Raw genomic sequence first — 14,037 nt, 5'->3', positions numbered from 1 at the left:
CCCACATCAGACCGTCAATCTCCCTGGACGGAGCTGAGGTTTTGAGTACCTGTCTTTTCCTCCGTGAAAAAAACGACCGTCGGGCTGATGGACTGTAAATTGACAGTCCTCAGCTTTGCAGTCATGGCGGCTGCAGCATAGCCACTCGATTGATAATACAGGTACGCATGGGTGCGCCCCTGTAAGCGTCACCCCATCTAACTAGGTTGACTACCACAGCGTCCTTCTCTTTATTTCTCCTGGTCTCACGAGGCGACCTGTCTTTACAAAACTTAAGCCGGCTACTGCATTTTTCCTCTCTCTGCATCTTACTTGTCGCATCTTTGGTTCTCCATGTCACTCAGCTGAATTCTCAACGACGAACCACCCCCGGCGAGAAAATCTGTATCCTCACGTGGTGGTGGCATCAATCCTTCGTTAGCAGACGTCTCGCTTCTCTCCCGAGCCACAGTCCTGTCTCCTCATTCCCAAACTCTTCGTCGGAGTATAAACTCCTTCGGAGAGCAGCCACCACTTCCTCGTGGATATTCTTACTAGACGCCCTCTGATCAGGGTGCCAAAAGTTGGGATCCATATTCAGGTGACTATGTTCAAGGAGAGATCTTTCCTCTTGGCCCAGGAGGTAATCATTATTCTCAGCGTGAACGGGATGGACAGCACCAGCCTCCACCTCCAGAACCACGCGCATCTTCCACGGGCGCTTACTACAAGGAGGGCGAAAACGAACCCACATCACGAAAAAGGAGAAAGGCTGTGGTTCCAGACGACGACTCTGATTACAATCCTCCGATTGTAAAGCGAGAGGTTGACACCTCCACGTTCTTTCAAAGTGTTGATGAGGCCATATGCATTTGAAATTGCGGAGAGGTACTCTCCGGTTTATAGACGAGGTTCTTCGAGGCCGACCGTATCAAACACCTTGTATCGAGACCCATCTTCGAAGGTTATTTGGTACTCCGTCCAATGCAGAGTACAGCGGTGAGAGTCGGGCGATATGTGTGCAATCGCTTGGCCAGCTAACAGGTTAATGACAGAGCTTTTGCCCGCTCCTGTTTCTCCAAAGATAACGACGTTTCGAGTCGACACTGGCGCCATCTTATGTTCGACTCGCAGTCAGCAATATTCGACCCTTCAAGTTGGATATAGCGCTACTCGTACCTGTACACTGGTTATTCTGCGCTGCGTGGTACAATGGCAATTGCCCCAAAATGATACTGTTTGTAACAGGTATATATGATGCGAAAGGTGTTGTAACCACGCGCCTTCGGTACGTTTTCATAATAGTTTTACATCACCCTTTTGTCTCAAATTTGAAACACTCACAGGGGAGACACCCGGCTTCTGTTAGCCAGCTTCCTTGATCGATCTTTCGGCTACTCGGAGTCGACGGCGACACTCGATATTTGCAATAGAACTACAGCGAATGCCAGGGTCTAGACAGGCATGCATAAGGCATGCCTACCATACGATTCCGAAGGGGGAATCTGACTATTTCGATGCTCGCCACGTTTTGATATCGAAGTCTTCATGTATTCTTACATCGGATACTCCCGCAGTGCAGCCCTCATAGCCATGGTACAGGGTGCAACACGTTGGTTCTGGCCGAAAGCGCTCGCCACGGAGCCAATTACTTAAACGCCCAGTAGCCGTTATCCATCTCTTTACGATCGCACGCAAAGTAAGCTTGTGCCAATCTCTTTTTGCAAAGCTAATTGGGTCTCTCAGAGAAGATGTCTGATAGCCACGACTCCACAGACACGATAGGGAATAAATATTCACAGCAGGTTCGTAATCTGCTCCATCGGTCAATCCAGTATGCAACTGATGTCTCTTGTAGGGACATCAAGGTCGGCCGCGTAACGTGGTACTCTATGGGGAGAGTGGGGTAGGCAAAAGCTCGCTCATAAACCTTATCATGGGTCGTGATGCAGCGAAAACATCTCCTGATGCCCTCGCATGTACTACTACACATGCTCCATATGATGCGACGATCAGCGGGCAACACTTCAGGCTGTGGGATACAGCAGGTATGTATTCTTTCATGCTCAAGGTTTTGGCCCAGAGCGGCTCAATGATCGTGTCTTCAGGGTTTAATGAGGGCTCAGAAGGCACAGTGCCTGCGGTGATGGCTGAAAGAAACTTGACTGCGTTCCTCCGAGGTCTTAACCAGGAAGATGGTGTCCATCTTCTTATATACTGTGTGCGCGGAACGCGAGCAACAAAGGCTCTGTAGACTCACTACAAGATATTCTCGGCAGTTATCCGTGATAGCAAAGTGCCCACGATTATTGTGGTGACGTGCCTGGAAGACTTCCGTCCTGTGATGGCAGAGTGGTGGAACGAGAACAAGGACGAGCTTGCAACGTATGGAATGCAATTCTCTGGATATGCTTGCGTCACCACTTTGAAGGATGAACCCACAGAGTCCCCGGATATTCACCAACGTCATGCACAGTCCTACAATGATGTCTGCAGAAGCATTCTAGACCATTGTTCGCAAACTCCTCACAAAACGTGGGGCACTGAAGATCAGCGAAGCTTCCTCGCGATTTTGCTGCAGAAGTTAGCTCGTTTTGTTGGAGGAGCTCACCGTGACCAGGATGCCTTAAAAGCATCTTTGTCGTAGCTAATTCTTGTACAAACGATTTCTGTGATCAAACTTCTATCACTTACCCAATTCTCTCGTACTTAGCATCACGAAATGCCTGCATGACTCTCGGATGGTACCCGACTAGCAGGATTCAAGTAATCACCGCTGTTACTGTTGTAGACTGGTGGTCGCGGTGAAATCTGGAAGAGCATCATGTAGGTCATATTTATGTAAGGGAGATGATTTCGGGCCATTCTGCCGAATCAATAAACTATTGTAAAAGTCTGGAGCGATCCAAAGACGAGCCTAGATCGCGCATTCGAAGCAGGCCTCCATATCGAATTTCAGCCGGCGCTCGACATCGATTCTTGCTGCCTCACCTCAAGCTACAGCATAATCATAATTACGATTCATGCTAATGCTGCTGAAACCAGGATCGACTGAAACCTGTCCTACCGCGTGTCACAAGCCCAATTACCGTCTTTGATAGATCTAGCGGTTTCTTGCTAGCCTGAGCATGTTGAAGATGGTACTTGGTATCCGCTGTAGTACTAGGCTCTCGCACTGAACCGTCATGACAGCCCCCAGTGAAGGAAATTGAGAGGCACCCTCGGGTTTTATTATCAGTATTCATTGAAAGTATTATCTCTAACTTCACTAATGTCAGTCGCGGAGAGCCTTTTACTATTGCCCTGGCCGTCTGATCTCTTGTGAAGTTTCAGGCCTCGAGCCCCACTCCATTCCCAAACGACATGCCGCATTGGACCGAACTTGTTGCAGAGAAGAAGCAGAGGCAGCTCAAGTCCATTCTACAAGAATGGCTTGTGTCCCCTCCTCTAGACTCTACTCGAAGACCATTGCACCACCAAGAACTGCATTCCAGAAAGCGGGGCCGACTTCCCCGGCGGTGTTGTCAACACGTGTCGTGGATCCACAAGGGAAAAGAGGTGCACGAGGAGAGATGGATCCGAGTGCGTGGGTGATAGGTATGGTGGCGAATATTGATTATGAGACGAGTTAGACACAGGTGCGGGGGAAAGAGAGTTAAATTGAGTGTGCGCGTGCCACGCGTCTTCTATCCTTCAGGACCGATGCGGAGCAGGACGACGGAGACCAAAGAAAAATCCGCAGCAGCTCACTCCTGCATACACAAAGTCTTCCGCTCCATCAGTCGAGACTGGTGCTTCTGTTTGGATTGGTGCTTGAGATGGTCGTGCCCCAGTTGGTTGACCTAATTGTGTTGAACTGTCGGCCTGGTTACTATTCGTACGTTGCATAGCTGCGGCCGCTTCCGCATCAGATTCGGGAACAATACCAATTCTCTGCAGTGGTTTAATGGGAGGAAAGAGGAGGAAAGGCGAGCCACCCACATTTTCATCTTGAGCAAGAGGTACATCGACGGTGCACATGGAATGTCCTCCAGAAAACAACTTGAAGTTGATATTCCAGTGTCGGGACTGTCGTTCGAATGGTTGGGATGCATTTAGAGGTCGTGTGCCGAAATGTGTAGAACTGAGCAAATGACGCCAACGGATAAGGGACGACGAGTTTGCGGGAGGAGCTGCACGACGAGACGCGTGGTCTGATTCGTTGCCAAAGAAATCATTGCCCTGTATCTTGATGTCAGGCGAGGAAAGGCCAAGAACGAGAAAGTATAATGCTAGTCCTGTTTTTTTTTGGCCTGCTAATTAGACGCAAGGCGGGGGTCAAAGGTCTGACGAGACATATGAGAAAAGGTAGGATTGCTCACGATTAATGGGCGTACAACTCTCTGTTGGGCTGGACGTCCCTAGTACAAAGTGAGATGTATTGTGAAAGAGAAGCAGAGAAGACTTGCCTTGAGCTTTGCATTGCCATCATCTGCGCCCTAGATGGCCAAAACCGTTAGGAAGAAAAAAATTAGACAACAAAGCGCATACGCACCACAACATTTTTGAGCGCTGCCTCCAGAATCCATACATAGATTTTTTTTCTATTCCAGCGCTGACTATGTAATTTCCATCGGGAGACATGACAACAGCGAAGAGTTGGTCTTCATGCAAGAGTGGATCTCCGACTCGCTGCCTGATTGGTCTTCAGATCCCAGATTCGGACGGAGCAGTCACTTGATGCGCTATTCCCATGTAGTATGATGCGCGCTTATGTAGTAAAGAAAATCGAAGCATAATACGTGATCGTCCGGAGGAAGGGAAACCTGGTGCAAAGGAGAAGGACGATTCGTTGAAGATAATTCGAGGCTGTTTGAGCGACTTTCTGGAAACCCGAGTGATGCGAGAGACCAAAAGGATGCATGATCAATGATTGTGGTGCACGTTAGGAGATGCCATGGCCCATCAGCTCGACCAAGCTGGGTTCGCGTCCACAAGACCACATCCATCTGTGATGGCCATGCACAGATGTCTTGTGGACGCGAACCCCAGCTTGGGTCGAGCTGATGGGCCATGGCATCTCCTAACGTGCACCACAATCATTGATCATGCATCCTTTTGGTCTCTCGCATCACTCGGGTTTCCAGAAAGTCGCTCAAACAGCCTCGAATTATCTTCAACGAATCGTCCTTCTCCTTTGCACCAGTTTTTTTTTCCCTTCCTCCGGAACGATACGTTATTATGCTTCGATTTTCTTTACTACATAAGCGTGCATCATATACATGGAATAGCGCATCAAGTGACTCTGCTCCGTCCGAATCTGGATCTGAGACCAATCAGGCAGCGAGTCGGAGTCCACTCTTGCATGAAGACCAACTCTTCGTGTTGTCATGTCTCCCGATGGGAAATTACATAGTCAGCGGCTGGAAATAGAAAAAAATCTATGTATGGATTCTGGAGGCAGCGGCTCAAAATGTTGTGGATGCGTATGCGCTTTGTTGTCTAATTTTTTTCTTCCTAACGGTTTTGGCCATCTAGGGGCGCAGATGATGGCAATGCAAAGCTCAAGGCAAGTCTTCTCTGCTTCTCTTTCACAATACATCTCACTTGTACTAGGGACGTCCAGCCCAAACAGAGAGTTGTACGCCCATTAACGTGAGCAATCCTACCTTTCTATATGTCTCGTCAGACTTTGACCCCCGCCTTGCGTCTAATTAGCAGGCCAAAAAAAACAGGACTAGCATTCTACTTTCTCGTTCTGGCCTTTCCTCGCCTGACATCAAGATACAGGGCAATGATTTCTTTGGCACCGAATCAGACACGCGTCTCGTCGTGCAGCTCTCCCGCAACTCGTCGTCCCTTATCCGTTGCGTCATTTGCTCAGTTCTACACATTTCGGCACACGACCTCTAAATGCATCCCACCATTCGAACGACAGTCCCGACACTGGAATATCAACTTCAAGTTGTTTTCTGGAGGACATTCCATGTGCACCGTCGATGTACCTCTTGCTCAAGATGAAAATGTGGGTGGCTCGCCTTTCCTCCTCTTTCCTCCCATTAAACCACTGCAGAGAATTGGTATTGTTCCCGAATCTGATGCGGAAGCGGCCGCAGCTATGCAACGTACGAATAGTAACCAGGCCGACAGTTCAACACAATTAGGTCAACCAACTGGGGCACGACCATCTCAAGCACCAATCCAAACAGAAGCACCAGTCTCGACTGATGGAGCGGAAGACTTTGTGTATGCAGGAGTGAGCTGCTGCGGATTTTTCTTTGGTCTCCGTCGTCCTGCTCCGCATCGGTCCTGAAGGATAGAAGACGCGTGGCACGCGCACACTCAATTTAACTCTCTTTCCCCCGCACCTGTGTCTAACTCGTCTCATAATCAATATTCGCACCATACCTATCACCCACGCACTCGGATCCATCTCTCATCGTGCACCTCTTTTTCCCTTGTGGATCCACGACACGTGTTGACAACACCGCCGGGGAAGTCGGCCCCGCTTTCTGGAATGCAGTTCTTGGTGGTGCAATGGTCTTCGAGTAGAGTCTAGAGGAGGGGACACAAGCCATTCTTGTAGAATGGACTTGAGCTGCCTCTGCTTCTTCTCTGCAACAAGTTCGGTCCAATGCGGCATGTCGTTTGGGAATGGAGTGGGGCTCGAGGCCTGAAACTTCACAAGAGATCAGACGGCCAGGGCAATAGTAAAAGGCTCTCCGCGACTGACATTAGTGAAGTTAGAGATAATACTTTCAATGAATACTGATAATAAAACCCGAGGGTGCCTCTCAATTTCCTTCACTGGGGGCTGTCATGACGGTTCAGTGCGAGAGCCTAGTACTACAGCGGATACCAAGTACCATCTTCAACATGCTCAGGCTAGCAAGAAACCGCTAGATCTATCAAAGACGGTAATTGGGCTTGTGACACGCGGTAGGACAGGTTTCAGTCGATCCTGGTTTCAGTAGCATTAGCATGAATCGTAATTATGATTATGCTGTAGCTTGAGGTGAGGCAGCAAGAATCGATGTCGAGCGCCGGCTGAAATTCGATATGGAGGCCTGCTTCGAATGCGCGATCTAGGCTCGTCTTTGGATCGCTCCAGACTTTTACAATAGTTTATTGATTCGGCAGAATGGCCCGAAATCATCTCCCTTACATAAATATGACCTACATGATGCTCTTCCAGATTTCACCGCGACCACCAGTCTACAACAGTAACAGCGGTGATTACTTGAATCCTGCTAGTCGGGTACCATCCGAGAGTCATGCAGGCATTTCGTGATGCTAAGTACGAGAGAATTGGGTAAGTGATAGAAGTTTGATCACAGAAATCGTTTGTACAAGAATTAGCTACGACAAAGATGCTTTTAAGGCATCCTGGTCACGGTGAGCTCCTCCAACAAAACGAGCTAACTTCTGCAGCAAAATCGCGAGGAAGCTTCGCTGATCTTCAGTGCCCCACGTTTTGTGAGGAGTTTGCGAACAATGGTCTAGAATGCTTCTGCAGACATCATTGTAGGACTGTGCATGACGTTGGTGAATATCCGGGGACTCTGTGGGTTCATCCTTCAAAGTGGTGACGCAAGCATATCCAGAGAATTGCATTCCATACGTTGCAAGCTCGTCCTTGTTCTCGTTCCACCACTCTGCCATCACAGGACGGAAGTCTTCCAGGCACGTCACCACAATAATCGTGGGCACTTTGCTATCACGGATAACTGCCGAGAATATCTTGTAGTGAGTCTACAGAGCCTTTGTTGCTCGCGTTCCGCGCACACAGTATATAAGAAGATGGACACCATCTTCCTGGTTAAGACCTCGGAGGAACGCAGTCAAGTTTCTTTCAGCCATCACCGCAGGCACTGTGCCTTCTGAGCCCTCATTAAACCCTGAAGACACGATCATTGAGCCGCTCTGGGCCAAAACCTTGAGCATGAAAGAATACATACCTGCTGTATCCCACAGCCTGAAGTGTTGCCCGCTGATCGTCGCATCATATGGAGCATGTGTAGTAGTACATGCGAGGGCATCAGGAGATGTTTTCGCTGCATCACGACCCATGATAAGGTTTATGAGCGAGCTTTTGCCTACCCCACTCTCCCCATAGAGTACCACGTTACGCGGCCGACCTTGATGTCCCTACAAGAGACATCAGTTGCATACTGGATTGACCGATGGAGCAGATTACGAACCTGCTGTGAATATTTATTCCCTATCGTGTCTGTGGAGTCGTGGCTATCAGACATCTTCTCTGAGAGACCCAATTAGCTTTGCAAAAAGAGATTGGCACAAGCTTACTTTGCGTGCGATCGTAAAGAGATGGATAACGGCTACTGGGCGTTTAAGTAATTGGCTCCGTGGCGAGCGCTTTCGGCCAGAACCAACGTGTTGCACCCTGTACCATGGCTATGAGGGCTGCACTGCGGGAGTATCCGATGTAAGAATACATGAAGACTTCGATATCAAAACGTGGCGAGCATCGAAATAGTCAGATTCCCCCTTCGGAATCGTATGGTAGGCATGCCTTATGCATGCCTGTCTAGACCCTGGCATTCGCTGTAGTTCTATTGCAAATATCGAGTGTCGCCGTCGACTCCGAGTAGCCGAAAGATCGATCAAGGAAGCTGGCTAACAGAAGCCGGGTGTCTCCCCTGTGAGTGTTTCAAATTTGAGACAAAAGGGTGATGTAAAACTATTATGAAAACGTACCGAAGGCGCGTGGTTACAACACCTTTCGCATCATATATACCTGTTACAAACAGTATCATTTTGGGGCAATTGCCATTGTACCACGCAGCGCAGAATAACCAGTGTACAGGTACGAGTAGCGCTATATCCAACTTGAAGGGTCGAATATTGCTGACTGCGAGTCGAACATAAGATGGCGCCAGTGTCGACTCGAAACGTCGTTATCTTTGGAGAAACAGGAGCGGGCAAAAGCTCTGTCATTAACCTGTTAGCTGGCCAAGCGATTGCACACATATCGCCCGACTCTCACCGCTGTACTCTGCATTGGACGGAGTACCAAATAACCTTCGAAGATGGGTCTCGATACAAGGTGTTTGATACGGTCGGCCTCGAAGAACCTCGTCTATAAACCGGAGAGTACCTCTCCGCAATTTCAAATGCATATGGCCTCATCAACACTTTGAAAGAACGTGGAGGTGTCAACCTCTCGCTTTACAATCGGAGGATTGTAATCAGAGTCGTCGTCTGGAACCACAGCCTTTCTCCTTTTTCGTGATGTGGGTTCGTTTTCGCCCTCCTTGTAGTAAGCGCCCGTGGAAGATGCGCGTGGTTCTGGAGGTGGAGGCTGGTGCTGTCCATCCCGTTCACGCTGAGAATAATGATTACCTCCTGGGCCAAGAGGAAAGATCTCTCCTTGAACATAGTCACCTGAATATGGATCCCAACTTTTGGCACCCTGATCAGAGGGCGTCTAGTAAGAATATCCACGAGGAAGTGGTGGCTGCTCTCCGAAGGAGTTTATACTCCGACGAAGAGTTTGGGAATGAGGAGACAGGACTGTGGCTCGGGAGAGAAGCGAGACGTCTGCTAACGAAGGATTGATGCCACCACCACGTGAGGATACAGATTTTCTCGCCGGGGGTGGTTCGTCGTTGAGAATTCAGCTGAGTGACATGGAGAACCAAAGATGCGACAAGTAAGATGCAGAGAGAGGAAAAATGCAGTAGCCGGCTTAAGTTTTGTAAAGACAGGTCGCCTCGTGAGACCAGGAGAAATAAAGAGAAGGACGCTGTGGTAGTCAACCTAGTTAGATGGGGTGACGCTTACAGGGGCGCACCCATGCGTACCTGTATTATCAATCGAGTGGCTATGCTGCAGCCGCCATGACTGCAAAGCTGAGGACTGTCAATTTACAGTCCATCAGCCCGACGGTCGTTTTTTTCACGGAGGAAAAGACAGGTACTCACCAAAACCTCAGCTCCGTCCAGACGGTAGATTGACGGTCTGATGTGGGAAATTTGCAGTCAGTTCGGCATCTTCCTGGATGCGTTGGACTTTGGCTCACCTGGTCACTAACCCATCCCTTCACCTCGCCCAGCGGTGGCTCGAGCTCTTCAGCGGCTCAGAAACAGCCCATTCTTTCTTCCGTCTACGACGTCGATCACGCGTCTCCTCCCACGGTCCTTTTTTCTCCGTTGCCGAGCTGGTTCCTGCAACTGCCTGGGGTCGCGTCCTCCTCAGTTTGGGTGTCGCGTGCCGTGGTGGCGGTGTTGCTTGCATAAGCCTATACCCGGGGACTTTAATCTGGGTGGCTTAGAGGGGGAGGGGGAGGTAATCCACCCACATCTTTTTTTGCTCGCACTTCCTGACCTCAACCTTTTGTCATCGTACTCTACAGACCCACAGCTCGCTCCCGCACCACTTTTTTTTGCTTCCCGGGTCAAAACTGCGCGACTTATGCCTTAAACTTCGGTCTGGGTGGTTTAGAGGGGGAGGAGGAGAAGGTCCGCCCATAACTTTTTTTGGCTCGCACTTCCTGACCTCGACCTTTTGTAATCGTACTCTACAGACCCACAGCTCGCTCCCGCACCACTTTTTTTGCTTCCCGGGTCAAAACTGCGCGACTTGTGCCTTAAACTTCGGTCTGGGTGGTTTAGAGGGGGAGGAGGAGAAGGTCCGCCCATAACTTTAGTTTGCTCGCACTTCCTGACCTCGACCTTTTGTCATTGTAATCTATAGACTCACAGCTTGCTCCCGCGCTAATCCCTTCATCTCCCGGACCCAAACCTCTCGACTTATTCCCCAACACATCAGCCTCCTCCAAAGTTAGGCGTTAGGACTTCAACATATAGTGCCTAGTACTATGTCAGTCCCGCGGATGCACCATGCGTGTAAAAGTCCAGCAGATAGTGTCAGCCGTCACAGTTGGCAGCGTTTCCTTCCTGTCGTGGATTGGCGGAGCATATCTGTGTATGAGCGGGACTGCAAGTGAGACTCATGGCAGTTATTATAAGAGCACCACTGACTGATAGGTATATCAAGGATCCTCGTCGAGATCTGCTTCAAACGTTCGGCGGCCAGCAACAAGCAACTGCTCTATATATCATCCTGAAACTGTATTGCGCTTAGGAATCCGTTGCACGCTTCTATTGTCATGAACTTGGATGAAATAGAATTGTTGACTTACCAACGATCTTCGCGCCTGCAAGACAACGACAACCCGCTCTAGGTCAAGCAAGAGCCCAATGGTATTTCAGCCCCTTGGACAAGGTCGCTTCGATATCAGGGGTATACATGGAGATATTGCCACGGATATAGCTTTTGGTCATCAATTCCTGCAGCACAGCTCCGCCGCCAGTACAGAATGAGCCACTGCGATGGTGCTGCGAAATGTTAACCACGAGATTCAGCCCGCTATCCAGTTTCTAACGCTACGTTTGACGTACGAGGGAGGGTGTTGATTGAATACAGATTCAGTGAGGTGTTGTCTCAAGGTCAAGTTTTTGCGCTGCGACTGCGCCTTCCTTTATGCATAATAATATTCAGTGTCTGTATCACTTAGCGTAGAAGAGTCGCACCTTCTCACCAATTCGAGTTAGATGATTAGCTAATCAACCCATAAGAGAATACCGAACAGCACAAAGCCATAAACCAAGAGGTAGAGGATGGGACCTCCAAATCGCATGATGGAACGGGAAAGCCAAACTAAACAAGATATTAGCGCGCGATCCTATAGATGTGGAATTTTTGCTCAGCGCGTACCATAGCAGCCCCAAAGAATGCCGCCCACTTGAGATCAACCAGAGTCCCCGAAGCAAGATGAAGGAAAGCAGCATAGCTCGCGTAAATGAGGTTCGGCGGGTGTTCAATGTCCCCAGAAGTGTTTGATGCCCGATTATAAAGTATATTTGTTGCCAGGTTCATCATAGTCGGACCAGCTAAGCTGGGCAGGGCCGCCTGCCGCGCAAACAACGAATCACCCGTGAGCATGTCTATTGATATCCCACCGAACGTCAAGTGAAGGCTCACCTGAACTTGAAATGGACCTCTCAGCGCTATCTAGGGAGACGCTACCAGTTTGGTGGGCCGTGAGATTCAGGAAGATATCTTCAACGGATGTCCCAAGCACATCACAGGGCGCGGCGCAAAGAGCATCGCACTTCTGATCCAGCAGCTGGAGGACCTTCTCCACAACAGCAGGATCCATTGGCTTGAGGTGGTATGATGCCTGGCTCGGTGAGGAGAGTGACATATAACGCTGGGGACCAACTTCGCGAATACGATCCAAAGTTTCGGAGAATACTTTTGGAAGGTCCTTCTCAGCCAAATCAAGGAGTTGAACACGACTTGGACGCTGTATCCCTGCCCAAGGTTTGACTTGAGAGCAACGGGATTGCCCTCGGCTACCAGCTAGCCGGGCGCAGCCAAAATGGCTATGTTATCGGCCAACAGATCAGCTTCGTCCAAGAAATGAGTGGTGAACACGATGGTCCGGTCAAGGCGAACGGGTGTCAAAGTCCTCCGCAACGCCCGGCGGGATAACGGATCAGGACTGCGAGGCGTAGCGGATCCTTTTGAGCAGCGGCGCGCACTATGGGGAGGGGACTCCCCGGACGGGGGCCCGCAAACGTCCCCGCCGCTTCAGGCGCGTCGGGGGGGTGGCTTTGCCCCTCTCAAACTGGGGGGGGGGTCGCTTTCAGGGTGGTCGTTTCGTCCGTCTCAGTGAGGGTCGTGCCTTTGTCATCGCTTATTAATCACTTTTTGTCCCAGTCCAAAGCCATGCTCCTTGTCAATGTCATTCCATCCATGGTCTCACGACATCATCGCATCAAGATCCCGGCGACATATGAGCAAAATACTCGAAAATCATGGACGCGTTTTCATCAGACCGCGGGAAATTTTGGCCTCATATCTTTGTCGTGCTCCTCGTCTTGCTCTGTCCATCCATGGTCTTGTGTCATCTTCTCGTCGCATTCCCAGCCGCATACAGTCATAATGCTCAGCAAAATTCAAAAAATATAAATTGGCAATGGCAGGAATCGAACTCAAGATCTCAATATGATGACCCATCTTTACCACTCGACCATAATGGATTTTACTTTCCTAGCTCGCAACGGCATGTATCGTGATGCGATCTCTAATAAATCTCTTATGGCTTGCAAATGGTAGGAATGAGTCGCATGCTTACAAGGGTAAAGGCCCCTCAAAGTGGGAAAACATGTCATGCTTGTGGCGCAAAACACCGAGTTCAGAAGCTTATAGTCGTACCACCAGTATTGCCTACTCGGCGTGGTTTGTCATAATGCAGTGTAGAGACCGACATATCTGTAGCCTCATAGCAGCCATATCCACAACTTGTGCTGAACGCCTCTCCAAGCGTACACTACTTTCCTACACCAAGCGCTGCATTCTTGTATACCACCAGTATACCATGTCCCCACACTTCATAAAGCAAAGTACTACATTTGCAGCCCCCATCGCTCTCACACATGAGCATATTCTGTTGGCAGGAACCTCTGCGTCTAGGAGTACGTTCAGATACTGGTCTGTCTTTTGTATCCATTGCTGATAGTCATGTCATGGTTTAGCTATGGCTGGACAGGCTCAGCTCTCACTGGTTTTCCAGCAGTTTGGTGGTCTCCATGAACCAAGTCACCTACGTGCAACTTGGTCCAGTCCGCAAGCCACCTGGACCAGCACAAACCAGCACAAGCCAACAATATGGGAACAACGAATTGAGCTAGCTTCAAGCCACCTCAAACTGTTACGACTTGGATAGGTTGAGCCTTCCGCGGTTGAATAGCTGATCTCGAATGTGGTCTTGCATAGGTGGAAGGATGAGTTCTAAGCTCAGGGGAATCCTAAGGTATCCTCCAACAAGCTTGGTAAGTGCAGCAGCTTATAAAGCTGTAGAGCTCATGGATGTATTGCTAAGGTAGCGTCGGCTGGCGGTCAAGACAGAGGGACTAGAGGTTACTCTAAAAGGAGTTCTGATGGATGACAAAGTACTGGAATTGTACTAGTTCTAGAAAATTATCAAAGTAAGAAATACGATGATATGTGTCTGAGCTATATAGGCATATTCTATAAGGTTAGGTAGGA

The 14,037-nt window shown here is 49.4% G+C and overlaps 7 protein-coding genes across 7 annotated transcripts; 3 read left to right on the top strand and 4 right to left on the bottom strand.

The window, feature by feature from the left end:
* Nucleotides 1-540: 540 nt before the first annotated feature.
* Nucleotides 541-786, top strand: F5891DRAFT_891535 (uncharacterized protein; the record flags this gene model as incomplete). The annotated part of the gene is made up of 1 exon (XM_041373302.1): nucleotides 541-786. A coding segment is annotated over one exon (246 nt), but the record flags the coding sequence as incomplete, so codon positions are not given.
* Nucleotides 787-891: 105 nt separating this feature from the next.
* Nucleotides 892-1,077, bottom strand: F5891DRAFT_922766 (uncharacterized protein; the record flags this gene model as incomplete). The annotated part of the gene is made up of 1 exon (XM_041373816.1): nucleotides 892-1,077. A coding segment is annotated over one exon (186 nt), but the record flags the coding sequence as incomplete, so codon positions are not given.
* A 653-nt stretch (nucleotides 1,078-1,730) lies between these two features.
* On the top strand, nucleotides 1,731-2,626 carry F5891DRAFT_1254124 (P-loop containing nucleoside triphosphate hydrolase protein; the record flags this gene model as incomplete). Its single annotated transcript, XM_041369946.1, has 4 exons — nucleotides 1,731-1,784; nucleotides 1,838-2,027; nucleotides 2,088-2,200; nucleotides 2,234-2,626. The coding sequence occupies 4 exons, from the start codon at nucleotides 1,731-1,733 to the stop codon at nucleotides 2,624-2,626; spliced, it is 750 nt and encodes a 249-aa protein (XP_041220688.1).
* Nucleotides 2,627-7,317: 4,691 nt separating this feature from the next.
* Nucleotides 7,318-8,614, bottom strand: F5891DRAFT_1060081 (P-loop containing nucleoside triphosphate hydrolase protein; the record flags this gene model as incomplete). Its single annotated transcript, XM_041362858.1, has 5 exons — nucleotides 8,266-8,614; nucleotides 8,160-8,218; nucleotides 7,917-8,106; nucleotides 7,744-7,856; nucleotides 7,318-7,710 (listed from the first exon to the last, which is right to left on the bottom strand). Exons 2-5 carry the CDS (start codon nucleotides 8,211-8,213, stop codon nucleotides 7,318-7,320), a joined length of 750 nt encoding a protein of 249 aa, XP_041220687.1. The 5' UTR covers nucleotides 8,214-8,218; nucleotides 8,266-8,614.
* Nucleotides 8,615-8,866: 252 nt separating this feature from the next.
* Nucleotides 8,867-9,052, top strand: F5891DRAFT_926782 (uncharacterized protein; the record flags this gene model as incomplete). Its single annotated transcript, XM_041373888.1, has 1 exon — nucleotides 8,867-9,052. A coding segment is annotated over one exon (186 nt), but the record flags the coding sequence as incomplete, so codon positions are not given.
* Nucleotides 9,053-9,157: 105 nt separating this feature from the next.
* Nucleotides 9,158-9,403, bottom strand: F5891DRAFT_891797 (uncharacterized protein; the record flags this gene model as incomplete). Its single annotated transcript, XM_041373303.1, has 1 exon — nucleotides 9,158-9,403. A coding segment is annotated over one exon (246 nt), but the record flags the coding sequence as incomplete, so codon positions are not given.
* Nucleotides 9,404-11,542: 2,139 nt separating this feature from the next.
* Nucleotides 11,543-12,142, bottom strand: F5891DRAFT_1254123 (uncharacterized protein; the record flags this gene model as incomplete). Its single annotated transcript, XM_041369945.1, has 3 exons — nucleotides 11,543-11,665; nucleotides 11,698-11,927; nucleotides 11,965-12,142. 3 exons carry the CDS (start codon nucleotides 12,140-12,142, stop codon nucleotides 11,543-11,545), a joined length of 531 nt encoding a protein of 176 aa, XP_041220684.1.
* Nucleotides 12,143-14,037: the final 1,895 nt, after the last annotated feature.

This window comes from Suillus fuscotomentosus (assembly GCF_016647785.1).
Source record: "Suillus fuscotomentosus strain FC203 chromosome Unknown F5891scaffold_71, whole genome shotgun sequence".
Taxonomy (NCBI): domain Eukaryota; kingdom Fungi; phylum Basidiomycota; class Agaricomycetes; order Boletales; family Suillaceae; genus Suillus; species Suillus fuscotomentosus.
Note: the sequence above shows the minus strand (reverse complement) of the source record. Positions and strands in the feature narration are given on the sequence as shown.